This window comes from Canis lupus, chromosome 34 (genome assembly GCF_048164855.1).
Source record: "Canis lupus baileyi chromosome 34, mCanLup2.hap1, whole genome shotgun sequence".
Taxonomy (NCBI): domain Eukaryota; kingdom Metazoa; phylum Chordata; class Mammalia; order Carnivora; family Canidae; genus Canis; species Canis lupus.
The window spans coordinates 21,082,721-21,098,251 of NC_132871.1; the positions used below are offsets into that span (position 1 = coordinate 21,082,721).

The 15,531-nt window shown below is 38.7% G+C and overlaps 1 protein-coding gene across 6 annotated transcripts in view; it reads left to right on the top strand.

Moving 5' to 3' along the window:
* GRB14 (growth factor receptor bound protein 14) overlaps positions 1–15,531 on the top strand; it is a 164,099-nt gene that overhangs the window by 97,868 nt on the left and 50,700 nt on the right. The window contains exon 1 of one of the 6 annotated variants that reach the window (XM_072810972.1): positions 4,322–4,546. The exons of 4 other annotated variants lie outside the window; for them this stretch is intronic. In XM_072810972.1, the coding sequence (XP_072667073.1) occupies positions 4,484–4,546 (63 nt within the window). In that variant the 5' untranslated portion in view covers positions 4,322–4,483. Of the gene's footprint in view, positions 1–4,321; positions 4,547–9,076; positions 9,186–15,531 lie in introns of those variants that run through there. One more of the 6 variants, XM_072810971.1, reaches the window with a different exon arrangement.

Here is a 15,531-nt window from a genome sequence, read left to right on the forward strand (position 1 = left end):
GGAGCCTACTTTTCCCTCTGCCTTTGTCTCTGCCTCCCTCTCTGTGTCTTTCATGAAAAATAAAATCTATTTAACAAAAATAATACTTGCTTTACAGGGTTATCAGAATAAAATGAAGTAATATATAGAAAGTGCATAACCCTTAATAGGCAACTTATGTATGTGTATTGTCTCTCCCTTCCTTTTTTTTTTTTTAAGATTTTATTTATTTATTCATGAGAGACACAGAGAGGCAGAGACATTGGCAGAGGGAGAATCAGGCCCCCCACAGGGAGCCCGACATGAGACTTGATCCCAGGACCCCAGGATCACGCCCTGAGCCAAAGATAGACATTCAGCCGCTGAGCCACCCAGGCATCCCTTGACTCTCCCTTCTTCCTTCTCCACCTGTCAATTCTAAGGTAAACTTGTGCCCCCCCCCAAAAAAAAAAGAAAAAAAAAGATATTTGAAGGAAGCATAATCAGTGACACTTTAAAAAGGGGTGTGCTTTGTCTTGGGCCTTGAAAGTTAGGTAGAATTTAGCTAGTGAACGTTAGCAACAAAGATGTAGACATATGGAATGTGCTTCTGGGAACTATAAGAAGCTTTTGTTAATGTTGAGTGGAAGAAGAGGTTTGAAAGGCAGGCTTGGAACCTAGAGGTTGGCTGGTACCCATGTAGCATTCTCTTCTGCTTGGATCCTATTTTGTACACTACTTTGACTAATTGTTTACATGTCTTCATGGGTCAGTTCCTTTGGTGAATAGGAATCAGGAGCTATCAGCTTTGAATTCCCCACAGCAAAGAGCATAGGGCTTTACACGTAGTAGGGTGCTCAATACATATTTATTGAATCAGAAGAACTAACGAATGCTTGGGTACATCAGAAGTAAGCGCTGTATGATGATATTTTATGCTAATATTATATCAAATTATATAGTACAATGTGAGAGAGAATATTGTAGAGTAAATAGTGGGGTGTCGTAGAAAGGGTTGGATCTGATTTTCACCATGGCTCACTGACTTATGCACATTGGGAACCTGGGCAGATTCTTTTGCAGAATGTACTTCTATCTGAGACCATTTTTTTAGCTGTCTGTTCTTCTGGCCTTTGTTCCTCATCTACAGAATAGCTAATACCTCCCTCATAGTGTTGTGGTAAAAACTCAGTGAAAACTAGCTCAGTGCCTGGCTCATATTGGCTGCTCACATAAATATTATTAATAGTCATTATAATGGTTATTTTTTGTTATTCTTAATTCACACCAAAACCTCGATGTGCATGTTTTAAATTTATTTATTTATTTATTTATTTATTTATTTATTTATTTATTTATTTATTTATTTTTTAAATTTTTATTTATGATAGTCACAGAGAGAGAGAGAGAGAGGCAGAGACACAGGCAGAGGGAGAAGCAGGCTCCATGCACCGGGAGCCCGACGTGGGATTCGATCCCAGGTGTCCAGGATCGCGCCCTGGGCCAAAGGCAGGCGCCAAACTGCTGCGCCACCCAGGGATCCCTGATGTGCATGTTTTGAGTGGCAAAATGCACTTTCAATCAAAATACTGAGCAAGAACCAAAATAATGTACAGTGCTATCCTATATATTTCATTGTTGATCCGCTGTATGAAACTCAAAACCTTATTTTATCAAATTTAGGTTTTGGAAAGAATGACCTGTGACACAGCCTAAGGAGAATGCATCCTAGGCCCCATTCTCCCCAGTAGCAGGGCTTTTCAGGCCCTGCCTTGGTCCCTTACAAGCCCTATACAAACTTGAGTTCCCTGACCCTCATAGCAGTTTGAAAATTGTTGGCCATGGCTTTTTATCCTCATTTTGCAGAAGCTGAAGAAATTAAGGATCAAGTGACAAGGTTAGTGAGTGTGAAAGTCATTTATAATAATGGTAAAAAAAAAAAAAACATAGGCTAAAGTTAAATTTTGAATCAGTGTCTACAGTAAGTGAGAGGTAAGATAAAGCACAGTCAATATGAACACTTGGAAAGATCACTGAAAAATGAGACTGCCTGTCGTAAGTGTGAATGTCATCTCATTAGTCTTTCAGCCTATTGACTAGGAAAAGTGTATGCAAGTCTCATTTTTCAAAGACAATGACCTTTTGGCATCATAGAGTCACAAAATACCACATTTTGCTCTTCATGGTTTTCACTGAAAATTTATAAACTTCAACTTTCAGGTATTCCAAAGAGATGACCTATCACACTAGTTGTCTGTCAAGCGTTTTTTAAAGCCCTTATAGGGCAGGTGTATTGCACTGTAATAAATATAGAGGCTGGACATCATTTTGACTTGAAGGATTCATTTTCATGTGTAAAAAGTCTATAGTGTAAAGTAAAACAGTGTTTGACTTCGCGCTCGTCTAGACCTCAATATGTGGAATCAGCTTTGGGAACCTCGTTTTATCTCCCCATCAGGCATCAAGTTCTGCATATTCTTTTCTCCTAGTCACTTTTCAAAGAAAATGTTTCCTCCTTGAAGTGGTGATCTCACCTGTGATGTAAAGTTTCATCTATCTTGGTGCATCCCTGGTAGTTGAAGTTTAATCACTATTAGACTCACATAACGTACTACTAAGTGTGATTTTTTTTAAATTTAAAAATGAATTCTCTCTGTTCTACTTTGAGACAGTGACCATATCTTTATTCAATAGTATGTTCCTACCACTGAACACATAGTGGGTACTTTGCCTCATTATTTAATGAAATGAATTGCTTTGATTATGGTGCAACCTATTGTTTGAGACCAGAGATCACACTTCTTTGTAATATTCAAAAACTAAATTGAGAAAAGAAGAAAGAAAAAGCCAAATATTGTAGATAATAATCTAGAAATGACGTAGTTACTGTGGGCTTTGTTATTGTTAGTCTGCCAAAAGAGTGATTTAAGGTTAAACTAGAATCTTCCACTTTACAAATGGTAACTCCCATCCCAGTACCAGTGGATTTTTACTGATATTTTTATTTTAAAAGGCCACAGCAAACCTATTTGAATAAGGATCAAATGAAAGCCCTCACACTAGATCAATCTGTGACTTTTTATATTAAGTGAATTCTACCCTCCCCCCAGCTACCATTGTGAGGGATCAATGTAGGTTTTGAAATTCAGTGTAGGGAACCCTAGAATTTGTAGTGTCTCTTTTCCTTTTGAGAAATATGAGATCATCATGCATATAAAACACACCCAAAAGCGTTAAGTATAAAGCAGTAAAGGGAGCCCTGCTTAGTAGCAGTCTAGGTAATAAAATGGAAAGTTTGTGTCCCAGTTGCCTAGAATCTTCCATTTTGCCTTGTTACTACAACAACCACCTTGTATGCTAGAAATTAAAGGAGTTTCCCTCATACTGATCGCAGTGGGTCATTCCATGTGTCGTGGTTGAAGAGCACGGGGTAGATCCTTGTGAAGTCATCGGTCCAGCAGGGATCTTACCATAATAACTCAGATTAGTTTTAATATTGCTATAGTTTTTATCATGTTGAATGTTTCTTTTACTCTTTATTTAGACTTCATTGGAAATTTTCTTGTTAGCCACCAATGATTTTAGTTGTGACCCTCCTCCAACTCCCCCCACAAAGTATTAGAATACAGTTTTCACTTATTGTAAGAAAAAAGGCAAAGTGGTTGTTAACATTTTGAATTTGCATTGAGCAATGATTATTGTTCAAATGCTTTTGATTGAGTGAAAGATGCTAAGTTACAGAGATCTGTGCTTTTTATAAACATTTGAAATTCATATATTGTTGTTTAATGCACCCTTTATAGTTAGCATTATTATTTTTAGGTCAATTGTTAAGGTAATATTTAACAGGAATACTTAAGTGTGTAACCTTAAGGATAGCTGAAAGGTCTATAATACAAAAATTTTAGCTGTTTAAGAAATGAAATACATAAAAAATGCATCAATGAATATTAAAAACCTTTATTATAATACATAAATTAATACTTTGATACCAGTTCTAACCTCAGGATTATTTTTTGCACCTTATATAATATTTTCCAATCGACCCATTTATCAAATTTATGAGTTACATAAGTAAATTTAGCTCATCTGCATATTTGTGTACTTTAAATAGACCCATGTAAACAGTTTCTTATCTGCCATATGTTGAAATGTTTTAGTAAACTAAAGACATAGCTGCTTAGTCAACAAAGATGGCATTAAATTGCACTGTTTTGGAAAAAAAAGTTAAGTGAACTAGATGCCTGTTAATCTGGTTCTTTAAATATCATAAACAAAAGTATCAGAATGTGTTTCCAAGGACAAAGGCGGGGTTTTCCTGGCTTTGATTGGTCGCTGCCTTGTCCTGTCCCACAGCCATCCTTAATTGGCTTTGGGTAGATTGGAATCACATAAGCAGAGTGACATTTATTACTTTCCTAGTTTTCTTTGCACCGAGCCCTGAGATTCCCAAGGAGTAACTGTAAGAGATTTCTTTCATTTCGTCCATGATCTATGAGAGGGGATCCTTCTACGAAGAGCAGGCATGAGTCTGAGTGCGAGAAGAGTGACTCTGCCCACAATAACGCCAATAGTCCTACAGAAAAGGGTATGTGACTCCTTCTGCCTTCTTCTTTCCTTTTTCTTGCCGTTTTTCTTTCTTCCTGTGACTGTGTGTTTATAAATATGTTGGAAACTCTAGTTACATATCCTGAGAGAGACTGTCATTCATTGAGGCTAGAGGTAATTAAAGGGTATATTAGTGGAATTAGACAAAGAGGGAAAATGCTGTGCTAGAGTATCTCTGTGGCAAAAAAGCTCCATGTAAAAGCAGTTTAGTCTCGATTTCAGGGCATTGTGATTTAGAGAGTATATTGAAGCTTTGCTTTTTTTTTTTTTTTTTTTCCTTCTGTAACTTCAGGCCTTTTTGCCTTTAGTTCAATAGGAAATCTGCTAGCTATTATGTTTTATATTTGTTTACTGAGAAGCAGTTTCTTTGTTTCACTATAATTCATAATACATCCATCTTCATTGTTGAATGGACTATATAATTGTTTTTCTGTTTAAACATATGGCACCAGTTTATTAGCTTCTGGTTTCTACCAATTTCTATTGAGTTGCTGCCTATTTGCTTAAGAAAAACTTTCCATTATATTCCCTTGTGAAAGAGCTTTCTGTTAATTATTAATGCAATCAATCCTGTGTATGAAAATATTGTATCTGTTAGTTTTCTGTAAAGTTTATTTCCATGTTTTACTGGCAACGTCATATTTTATAAGGTAATAATATATATGCCATGCAACGTAGCATTTAAGTAAAACTGAATATACTAAACTTTTCTTGGAAATACACCAAATAAGAACAATGTATTGACTTCCTTAAAGAATCAAATCTCTGGCATAGAAAAAGAAGGCACTAAAACACATCTTTGGCAGTCTGCTTTCTGAATGGTTTTGGTAACACTAGAAACTGGAATGTTTATTTCCGTACCTGACTTTTAATAGTTAACTATTAGTTAACTATTAGTGTATTCCATAAGTCAAAGGTCATGGTTTAATTTGTTTGAAAATGACAAATGCAACAATTAGGGTGTTTTTTTTTTAAAGAAGTATCTCTTTTTAATTGTTTTTAATTTTTAGGTTTTCAGTTTATTTTCTTATTCAGGCAACCACTCATTCACTAGGGACACTTTTACTTGGCATTGGATTCATATATGGTAATTTTGCCAACATTTGTTCTTTATCTTTCTTGATGCCTTTCTCTCATCTGAAGCAAATTTAATTAAAAATATTTTGCTTTGAGCTTGAATCCTTATTTTGATTTAGACTTAGCATTAATAATTACTGTATAGATTACTTGACTCACTGGAATGTGAAAAGGTATACTAATATATATCAAATGTGTGTTCTTAGGTCTGAGTTCTTTATCCAATCAATAATTGCAGTTTAGGATAACCAAGAAGCTTTCATCATGTCCTTTTGGATGACATGTCGGTGTGGTAGGAAGCATACCACCTGGACTTTCTGTTTACTAGCGGTGTGACCTTGGGCAAGTCACTTAAACTTGCGGTCTTTACTTTCTCACCTGTAACATAAGAACTGAGAGATTTTCATTAAATGCTTTCTATGGCCGTATTTGGTGTCTGTAATTCTGTGATTCAAATAATATATTTTGTGTTTTCATAGTTAAAATCTTTAAACCATTTCTTATTTTCTTAGAGTGTAAAACATTAGAAAGAAATGCTATCATTTTCAAGGACTTTGGGCACTTAGTCCAGGGGCAGTTGGTATGAGTAAAACTCGGCTAGAAGATCCAGCACTGACTGGTAAGTAGCAGAATGAGAATACTCTGGAAAGCTGTGATTATAGTTGATGTTAAGTCTGAGCTGCCGATGGTCACATCATTGTGATTTCTCTTGGTCTTTTATAATCTGCTTGTCAAGTCCTTTTATTACAATAATTACATAAGTCAAAATTTTCCTTTCCAGTGCTATTCTTTTCCAGTGAGTACACATATTAAATTTCTGTATAATTTAGGACATCACCATTTGCTGAAAGTACTTACGCTATTTCTTTATCCTGACATTTTTAACTCCCAAATGACCCCTTATCTAGAAGACTATTCTTAAAATCTTAATATCTCTTATTTTAGGAATTGGATAGTTTTCTGACTAAAAAATATCCATCTGCTCTGGTCACACTGTGACTTCTTTTCCGAGGTAGAAAATTATTCCATACTTGTAATTAACTTGTCATTTTCTATATGCACCATAATTTAAGATGATTTGACAAATTAGCACAAGCATTTCTTAGAGTATTTCAGGAGCAGCTTCTCATTTTCCTAAGAAGGCAGCAGGTGCTTTTTCTGTAAGTTTGGCATAATCTTTGCTCATCCTCAATGAGTGGCCGTTGAAAAATAATTTGTCAGCTGGAATCCTAATCATTTGAAAGGCTGAGGGCATTTCTGAAAATGCTTAATAGCATTAGGGAGTAATTTTCTTATCAACCTGTATATCTGATCTAAATGGCCATGAGATTCTCCTGAGAGTGACTAGGAATTTGAACTTTAAACATGGCCCCTTAACACAGTATGGGTCTTTTTTGTAGAAGATCAAATACACTTTGAGGAACAGGGATTTTTGGTAGATTCTCTATCAAGTAAATTTTTAGGAAAAAATTTTTGGTTTCCTCCAATTCTAGTAGGGTTTAATTTCTTTGATTCTGGTTAATCATGGTTCTAGTGAAATTTCATCATATGTCTCACACATGGTTGCATCCCCACCTAATGTTCTGAATGAATCTTATACCTTATAGCATTTTTCTCAGATAACTACTAGGTTATATCTTTTTTTTTTTTTTTTTTTTTTTTTTTTATGAGAGAAGTCTGAGTCTCTTGGGTGTTGAGTGACTTATGCAAGGTCACCCAGAAGGTCAATGGCAAAGCTAGAAATAGAATCTAGGTCTTGTGACTTCCAGTGTGTTTCTCCTAGATATGTGTTAGCTCCTGAAATTAATATGTTAATGAAATTGCCTTATGGGGTGTATAATTGCCATTCAACTTCTAGTCTGGAATTAGCTTAGGCAAATCCTTTCATCTCCCTCTGCACCTCCACCAACTCCCATATGTTCTAGTGTAGAAAACATTTTATTCAGAAAGCAATTGTAAGCAGCAAAGTGTGTGTGTGTGTGTGTGTGTGTAGAGAGAGAGAGAGAAAGAGAGAGAGAGATAGAAAGAGAAAGAGAATTTATACCCAGAAGTCTAGATTGGTACATTACATCAAGAAACTATTTTAAGATCCCAGAGAATTAACAAAAGATTCAAGGATTGTAAAGTATACCTTAAGTGTAATATAAAATTCATATAGAAAGCCTTCAAGATCAGAAGGCCAGATGTCCATATTCTGGTTCTGTGAGTAGGCATGTTTCATGCCCCTATCAAATTTACATTATTTTGCAAATTACGTTTACAAGCATTTCTGCATTTTTTTATCCATACTACAATTATGAGAGATATTCATAAGCACACAGGATCCTGAAGCATCTTCTGAAATCTCAGAGAAGAAAAAAGGGATAATTTCTTGAATATATTTTCCTTAAGATTCAAATCCTTTTGCAAATCTGAAATTCATGAGTATAATATGGAGCAGTGCCATTTATCAGAAGATTCAATTCTCTGTCTATACAAGAGAATAGTTTATGTTATATTCATTTCCTTCCTCATACAGTTAGAATCATTGCGATGACATCCTAAAAATAATTTTGTAAAGAATGAAAGAATACAGATTATCATATCACTATTTTGCCCAGAAACTTTTAAATACGTACAAATTCAGTCCAAATGTATGTAGCATCCCCTGTGCTTTGGGGCCTGTGTGGACCGTGGCTTCCCCAGCTTCACGGGAAACCTCCGCTCAGTACGTGGCTTTTTCTCCTTGGGCTCTAAACACTGTTTGATGTTTGTCCCTCCATACTTTTGTGTCCTTCCATACATTTGTGCTTTATGGCCTATAGACAACTCGAAGATTCTCTTTGCTTTGCCAAAGGCTGCCTATTGTCTGTGTGCCAGCCAAGCTGTGGGACCATTCTGAAGCTTCTTAAGACTTTCTCCGCACGTCTTTCTTAGTAGTGCCTTGATTCAGTATCACTGGACATGCCTTTGTCACTTATTTCCTAATTCAGTAGGTAGGTACCACCACATGACGTCAGTTTTATTCTTAGCGTTTATGATACTGAAGTCTCATTAGCCTTCCACAGTTGTAGATCATAATTATGTTTTCTGACTATTCAGGTTTGACTTTTAGGCTTTTCTGTGTGTCTTGTTTTGCGTTTGTTTTTGTTTTAATAAATCGTGTACTATTTGGTCTTCAAAAGTTGTCTTTTTTTGTCTTACATCTAGATTTTAAAAAATTTAAGAGGCTCCTTAAATAAAGTGCTTTGTCAGTTACGAGCTGAATTTTTATTTCAAGTACCCAGAAAACTGAAATGACAGTGCATTAAACAGGGAGATTTATTTTTCTTTCACTTTACCAGAAGCCTCCGTCCAAAACTAATGCAGCAGCCCGACAATGTCCTTAGGCACCAAGCTCCTTCTTGCTTTCTGTTGTATGTTCCTTAGTGTGGGGCTCTTTTCCTTTTATGGAAAGATAAATGCAAATCTCCAGTCATCCTGTTCACATTCCTGGCATACAGAATGGGAAGCACCAAGGGCATGCCGGCTTACTCTGTCAGATGTTAACATGCCACCCTGAGGTAACCCGGAGCTTTTGCTTACATTTTACTGGCTGGGATCCTGTCATGTGGTCGACCCTGGAGACAGAGGAAGGCAGGAACTGGAGGCCTTGAGCTCTCCACACCGTCCTCATCAGAGTTGGGATTCATCAGGGAGTGGGGGCACAGCTATTCTTGGTGGGCACCTCACCCTCCCTTTACAAGTGCTTCTAGCATATTAGGCGTTCAGTAAATATTTGTCCCCTGAGATTTTTATTATTGTGTTTCCAGATGCAAAATATGGTTAAGCGTTTTCAACAAAATGTATTCCATTACTTATATGACGATAGGCAAAGATACAGTAAGTGGGGAGAGGGGTAGAGCTCCTGAGGAGAGGCAAGTGATGGAGACCACAGATGGCTGGCCTGCTTGGAAGGTGTTTGTGATGTAGTAAGGAATATGATTATTGCTGTTTACCCAGAGTTCTCATGCTTGCTAATCCTTGATCTTTCTTCTGCCCTTTTAATTGTTTACAGGGTAACTTCAAGGTGTATCCATCTAGGAAGCGTACCACACAGACAAATGGATTCTGTGTTTTCACAAAGTATTTCTTTTCCCGAGAAGTGAATCTTGAGGAAATGTGATTTAGTAGAGATCGTTGGTGTGTTTTAGGGTCAGGAGGCTCTGCGTTTGAGCTCAGCTCTGTCACTGACCAGTGGTATGACTTTGGATGCCTTCTTTTAAACTTTTCTGAGAATCAGTTTCTCTGTCTTGGGGATAATGATGCTTCCTCACAGAACAGTCATGAGGATTAAATAGGAGAAATATTTAGAAGTACTTGGCACGTAGTAGAAGCTCAACAAACGCAAGTTCCCTTTTTCCCCCCTTCATCTACGAAATGGCATGTTTTACTACTTTCATAAGGGTTGAAAATCTCCCTATTAGTACAAATTTAAATTTTTTTTGTGTCCTATCCTATTAAGGTAGTTATCTAAAAATTCCCTTGTAACAAATGAATTGAACAAAAAGTAGTTGACCTTGATGTAATGCAGCCAGGGTGAGAAAGACAATGTGCCTTTCATTGTTTTTAAAAAAGATTTTATTTATTTATTCATAAGAGACACACAGAGAGAAAGGAAGAGACACAGGCAGAGGAGAAGCAGACTCCATGCAGGGAGCCTGATGTGGCACTCGATCCTGGGACCCCAGGATCACGCCCTGAGCAAAGGCAGATGCTCAACTGCTGAGCCACCCAGGTACCCCACAATGTGCCTTTCAAATGCTGGTTCCCTCAGCTTTCCGTAACTTTAGGTGGGCTCTAATGGAATTAAAGAAATTAATCCAACTATTATATGTTGGTGATTTTTTTTTTTTAAATCTGGAAACGTAGATTTAGCTATAATAAGATAGGTTAGCTTATTTTTCTTTTCACTGTACTGGGAAGGATCAGACAGGGACATTGGAGTTATGTATTTGAAACAGGTAAAATTGTGCCTAATATTAAGACATTGTTTCAGTAGACAAAGGTGACATTACTGAAATGTTAACTATATGACAGCAGGGGCTGTGTCACTTGATCATCACCGGACTCAAGTGCTCAATGTAGGGAAGGTACAAAGTTGGTATATAATTACTATTAGCTGATATATTTGTCTCCCTGTTGCATTCACTTCATTCTCACCTGGTTTCACACCTGTGGTGAAAAGCCATGCACTCAGGAGCCAGGTCAGCCGGTCCACCCTGCCTCTTCATTACATTTTTCCAGCTCCAGTTTGCTACTGTGGATAACTTGGTATCTTCACTGCCCTAGGTACACACCTATAAAATAAAAACAGCTCTAATGTGTTCAGCACTGATGACGCCTTCCCTTAAGTCCTCGTGAGAACTCAAACCCAGTTTTGGATGAGGAATGTAAGGCTCGGGGGGCGGGGGGCTGGCGGCCAAGTGTCCTGCCCAAAGCACATGTCTGGTCCGTGACCAGGCCGGCCTGAGCTCCAGGTCAGTGCCGTGCCTGCAGAAGGCCACCTCTCCCACCGCATGGGCGTGCATGCTGCACTTGGCCTCCTCCCGCAGTCCTCTTGTGGGACCAATCTCACCTTCCTGCTGATCTTCCTTTTTCCTCTTGTCATTTTTCTTGTTGTGCACTCAATCTTGCCTCAAAGACAAAGCGAAGAAACTGTGTCAGAGTTCCTTAGAGCTCGGTGGAGCTGTACGAGTCTCTTGAGGTTCACTAAAAGCCTGTTTGCTTTCAAAACTGATAGTAGGGGGAACCCCTGGGTGGTTCAGCGGTTTGGCGCTTGCTTTCCGCCCAGGGCGTGGTCCTGGAGACCTGGGATTGAGTCCCATGTCAGGCTCCTTACATGGAGCCTGCTTCTCCCTCTGCCTGTCTCTCTCTCTCTCTCTCTCTCTCTCTGTGTGGGTGTGTGTTTCTCATGAATAAATAAATAAAATTTTAAAAAAATGATAGTAGAGACACCTGGGTGGCTTGGCAGTTGAGCGTCTGCCTTCAGCTCAGGGTGTGATCCTGAGTCCAGGGATCAAGTCCCACATCAGGGGCTCCCTGCAAGGAGCCTGTTTCTCCCTCTTTCTGTGTCTCTGCCTCTCTCTCTGTGTCTCTCATGAATAAATAAAATCCTTAAAAAATGTTTAGTAAAAATTACTTATATTAATTGAGTCCTACCAGTTTGCCAGCAGTTTGCCCATTCTATAGTATGAAGAATGTAGGACTCAATACTAGTGACCCGGTGGTTTAGGATCTGATCACAGAGTAGACTCCAAAGCCCCCATCACCATGAGCCCCTGGACTGAACCTCCATGTGAATGAGAGCCATGACTCATGTTGTTTTATAAACCACAATGCCTGGTCCGCATTTGGCAGTGAAGGCGGATTAAAAATCCTTGGGCTCAGACTCTTGCTTGGGGGCAGTCTTGGGACTGGCTCTCCTGGCCGTGCCCCAGCACCCCAAGTCAAATCTAGAAAATAATAATCTCTTTTTGGCAGAAGAAAGAAGCAAGCCTTTTGGTAATTTCAGGCATTAAACCCTCTGAGAGGATAGGGTAGAGGTTTTCTACCCTTGAAGGTTATTAAAAATACTCGCTCCTCAGTTCCTGAAGAGGAATTCAAAAGTCATTTTTGGTAGAAACACCATTGTCAGAAAGTGATTGTAAACGCTTCCTGATTGGCTGTGCTTGTTTGGACATCTACATTCAGTTGTGCTTGTGAAAATACCAGGAATTTCATTTTGTATAAAGTTTCAGAAGTCAAATCCGTTTACATAGTTCTAGTTCTGTCAAGATTCAAAGAAGTATTTTAACATCACTTTCCTAAATGCCAGGGAGAACCTCCAGCTTGAGTTCTAGGAAAGACTGTTACTGAGGTGACTTTATACACAGTGTCTGTGTGTGTGTGTGTGTGTGTGTGTGTGTGTGTATAACGTAGCCAAAAATATCCTTATTGAAGTTAAGATGTACACATGGTTTACCTGAAAAATTCGAATTGTTAAGAGTATTTTGAAATGGCTTTAAACTTTTTAAGAGCTTGTAATTATAATGGGACCTCCGTAGGGTTAATGATGTTAAAGTTGCAATTTTCATACCATCCTATTTTCTCTATTTGTGCTCACTGAGAAGTAAAGACTCCCTCTGCTGGCTGTTTCGGAACATGCACTTTTCCTGGCTAGTGAATGCTGCAAAAAGGGAAACCCCCAAAACAACCTGTCTTGACATTCAGAAAGCTAGGTACTTGGGGACACGTGTGCATTTTTATTTTTATGTTGTGGTTTTTAGTTATCTAATACCTTTATCCGAGGTGCCATATAGATGCAGCGGCTTAAAGCAGCGTGAATGTTGGGAGATGCTGAGTGGGAAGCAACAGGGTCAGGTGGGAGCCCAGAGAGATTCCTGGGCTGGCTCCGCCAGTGAATAGCTGGGCATCCCCACATAAGTCAGCCCCTCTTCAGGATCGGCTCCTTTGTTTGTAAAATGAGAGGATTTCAGTGGGTGTTCTCTACGAGACCTTTGACCTTTAGTATTTTGTGTTTCGAACAGTACTAATCACATTTCTCTTACAGGAATGTGCTCTATATGTGTTTTGCACTGATATCAAATAAATATTTAGGAAAACGAAGGAAAAGTAAAATTACAAAAATGGTTATAAATCACTTGCTCCTGGTACTGTCACACCATGGGAACGTTAGGTCTAGAAAGCGGTATTTTGTACGCTATTATAAGTTTATACTCTATATATACTATGATAATACCTCCCAAATATCCCAGAAAGACTAAACACAGCATATTTCACTGATCCTATGGCACCTTAAATTACAGGAAGTGTCATTATTTTGCACTTCTCCAATTAAATCTGACATACCACTGATGGTAAGTTACATCCAAGTTTCAGAGAAGTTAAATATGAGGAAATGTACTTTTAAAACTTAGTAAAATAAGGTTGTTCCTAAAAGTGCTTCAATTGATGCCAGGCAGCCTAAGAATTGCAGTAAAAAGTCCGATGTGTCCTGGGCACTAATAAATATTCTCCTTCCTCTCTTCCTGTTTGCCCCTCCCCAACTTGTCCTTCTCACTGTGGGACACTGTTTTTAACTTTTTTGCTTAGACATGCTGTATGGATATTCTGGGAATAAATGATCGCTTAAAGCCTGAAACGAGATACTGGAATAACATTATGTCCAACATAAGCATGACCAATGGTTTTCTGCTTTAAATATGAATAAGCATTAGCACTTGTGAAGGTTTTTTTACTTCAAAGATGAATTAGTCAGCACTGGCATCTTCACAGGAATTACATGAGTTTTAAAAACACTGAGGTTCAGAGAACACTCCTTTGATGAAGTCATTGGAAACATTAGTGTGGGATTTGGGATTTGACCCTCTTTATTCATATTGGATTTAAGTCCTAAAATAACACACACACATACACACACACACATATGTAGATGTGTCTGTGCGTGGTTTAGGGTATCTTTAGACTTTGTTTTTAATGTTCGCCTTCTTTTATAATGAAATTGGAGCTGTTTCTTTTGCCTTTTATTTCCCCTACCACATAACAGAGCACACTGAAAGGGCTTACGATTATTTCTTCTTTGCAAAACTAAACCCCCACCTAAGTCTGTTTTGCTATCCTGGAGGGAGAAAGGACCACCAAGGAAGGAGCAGCCTATAGGGCCCTTGGCCTGAGAAGGAGGCAGAAAGGGTCAAGAACAGAGTTGGAGACTCAGATAAAGCAGAGGGGCATCCAGGAGACTTTCTGCAGCCCCCTTGACCTGCAGACTGGCTTTCTTCTCTTGGTTGGAAGCCTGGCCAGGCCCTGGTTTGGCAGTGTTGCTCTTCCAAGCTGTCAGATGTGGCAGTGATAAATCCCCTGCCATGCCAGCTTTGGGGCATTTCCACACTGGGACCCTTTGGCTTAATGCTGAGTGGGAAACAAATTAATACATCCTAAATCTCCATCCTTATATTTTGAATTTATATCCAGAACTTCTGGAAGTTCTGCATGGATCTCCAGGGACAGAGGTCCTTCAACTCTGGATTCATTTATCTGTATATCCAGGCATGCTCTGTGATTTTCCTGTTGAGATGAAATAACATACAAAGGTACACGCATTCAGAGTTTTTACAGAGATTGCTGTGGGGATGACCCAGCTTGTGACCCTAAGGACTGCAGACTAATGGAAAGAGCCTGGCTCTTTCGCTGGTGACTTGATGGACCTACCTCACCCAACTCAGTGCTGTCTGCATCTGGTTTTGAATGTGAGAGAAAAATTAACCTCAGCTTGGTTAATTAAGTCATTGTAGATTTTTCTGTTACTTATAGAACCTGCTCCTAAATGGTTAGATCCTCCTGTGGTTATTTATCGTATTCTCTTACCACTTTGTAGTCATGTTCTTGTAAAAGTATCATTTAAAACTTAATTCTGTTATTTCCAACCACTGAAAAAAAGTCAGTCTTGTATCTAAAAAATGATCCCATCTGTGGTGGCCGCCTCACTGGTTTGTGCTGATTGGTGAGGACCCTCTTTCTGCAGGCCTCCTGGCCCCGGCGCTTCCTCACCTGCTCTGCATGACTTAGTCCCTCTGATCTTGGCAAAGTGGTCTGGCTGTCGTTGTAGGCATATTTTTTGCTTCTTTAGACCTTGGTGTGTCTCTGCCAATAAATATTTGTCCTGCCTGGGTGTCCTCGGACCGTGTGTGTGTGTGTGTGTGTGTGTGTGTGTGTGTATCTGTCTGTCTGCGTATCCGTGTATTCACACAGAGTACCAGAATTGAAATGGACCGGAGAAATCACCTTATCCACCTTTGTTCAGTTCACAGATTTCATGAAAACTTGTGTATGTTTTCTCTTTGGTCTCAATGTATTTTTTTCTCCCCTGGA